This window comes from Grammomys surdaster, unplaced genomic scaffold, assembly GCF_004785775.1.
Source record: "Grammomys surdaster isolate TR1022 unplaced genomic scaffold, NIH_TR_1.0 99, whole genome shotgun sequence".
NCBI lineage: Eukaryota > Metazoa > Chordata > Mammalia > Rodentia > Muridae > Grammomys > Grammomys surdaster.
Window position 1 is genome coordinate 7,435,286 of NW_021604578.1, and position 1,041 is coordinate 7,436,326.

Consider the following 1,041-nt stretch of genomic DNA (forward strand, 5'->3'; position numbering starts at 1 on the left):
TTTCTGTAAGATGAAAACCCTTCTTACCACTCCCCCGCGCCTCATGCCTTAATGTTTCACAAAATAAATCTAGAGATCCTGGGTTCTGAGAGATTGTCTATTCCAGACAAAGTGTCTAGAGGAAAAGAAGTAGCGGAGGCAGGTGAGATACTGGCCACATAGCAGCTCTATCCCGTAGAAAAAGGCTCGGGGTGAGGGTGGGGGGAGAAATCGCATATATATACTGCTTTTCTATCCTAGACACCTTTTCCAGAAAGACTCTCAGGCAGGAGAAAGGCGAAGGACGACGCATAGAAGAACCTGGCAGCGGCGGCGGCGGGGAAGGGGGGTGGGGGGGACCCGGGAACCCGGCCTGTCACCTGACTGCCAGGAAGAGGGACGTGCAGCTGGGAGCATCTGGGGGGTGGGGGGTAGCGGGGGAGGGACCTGGTAGAAGATGGCAAGATCCAGCGCTTCCTGGCACAGCGCTTGGCTCCTTCCCCAGACGTGCTCTCCCGCTTTCGGTTGGAGCCTGCCTTTCCAAGACGGGGGAGTAACCTCTGGCAGAGTACCGGGGTTGGTCCCTCCGCGCAGCCGGCGGGAGGGGGGAGGGTGTCCCAAAGCAGCGGCTTCAGCTGTGCACAAGGTAGCACGGGAAATCTCAAGTAGTGTTATTTGTGACACGAGGGCGGGACAAGAGGTCTGCTTTCCTAAGAGAAGGCTTCGCGTCCGTCTGCAGCAGGCGACAGTCCCGGGCGCCACCTGCGCTTCGGGCGCGGGCCGGGCCGGTGCGCGCGGGGAGCCCCAGCGCCCGCTACTAAGCGCGTGAAGTGACAGACCGTGAGTCCGCCGGCTTGCGTCCCCTTCCAGCACCAGGGACTCAGGCCCCAATCACTGCTTCCTCAAGGGTGGGCGAGCTCCCGCCGAGCCGCAGCCCCGCCCCCCACTACCTGGCGGCTGCGGGGTTGCAGCGCACAGCGCCCCGCGCGGCCCCCGCGGAGCCCCTGCCCTCCCACCTGCGCCGCGCGCGCCCGCCGCTCCGCGTTCCCGGGCCCGGCGGGG

The 1,041-nt window shown here is 63.9% G+C and overlaps 1 protein-coding gene across 1 annotated transcript in view; it reads left to right on the top strand.

Moving 5' to 3' along the window:
* Positions 1-436: 436 nt before the first annotated feature.
* The window catches only part of Map3k1 (mitogen-activated protein kinase kinase kinase 1), a 64,311-nt gene continuing 63,706 nt past the window's right edge, over positions 437-1,041 (top strand). Inside the window, exons 1-2 of the mRNA XM_028783353.1 lie at positions 437-767; positions 850-1,022. Coding sequence (XP_028639186.1) covers positions 437-767; positions 850-1,022 — 504 coding nt within the window. The remainder of the gene's footprint in view (positions 768-849; positions 1,023-1,041) is intronic.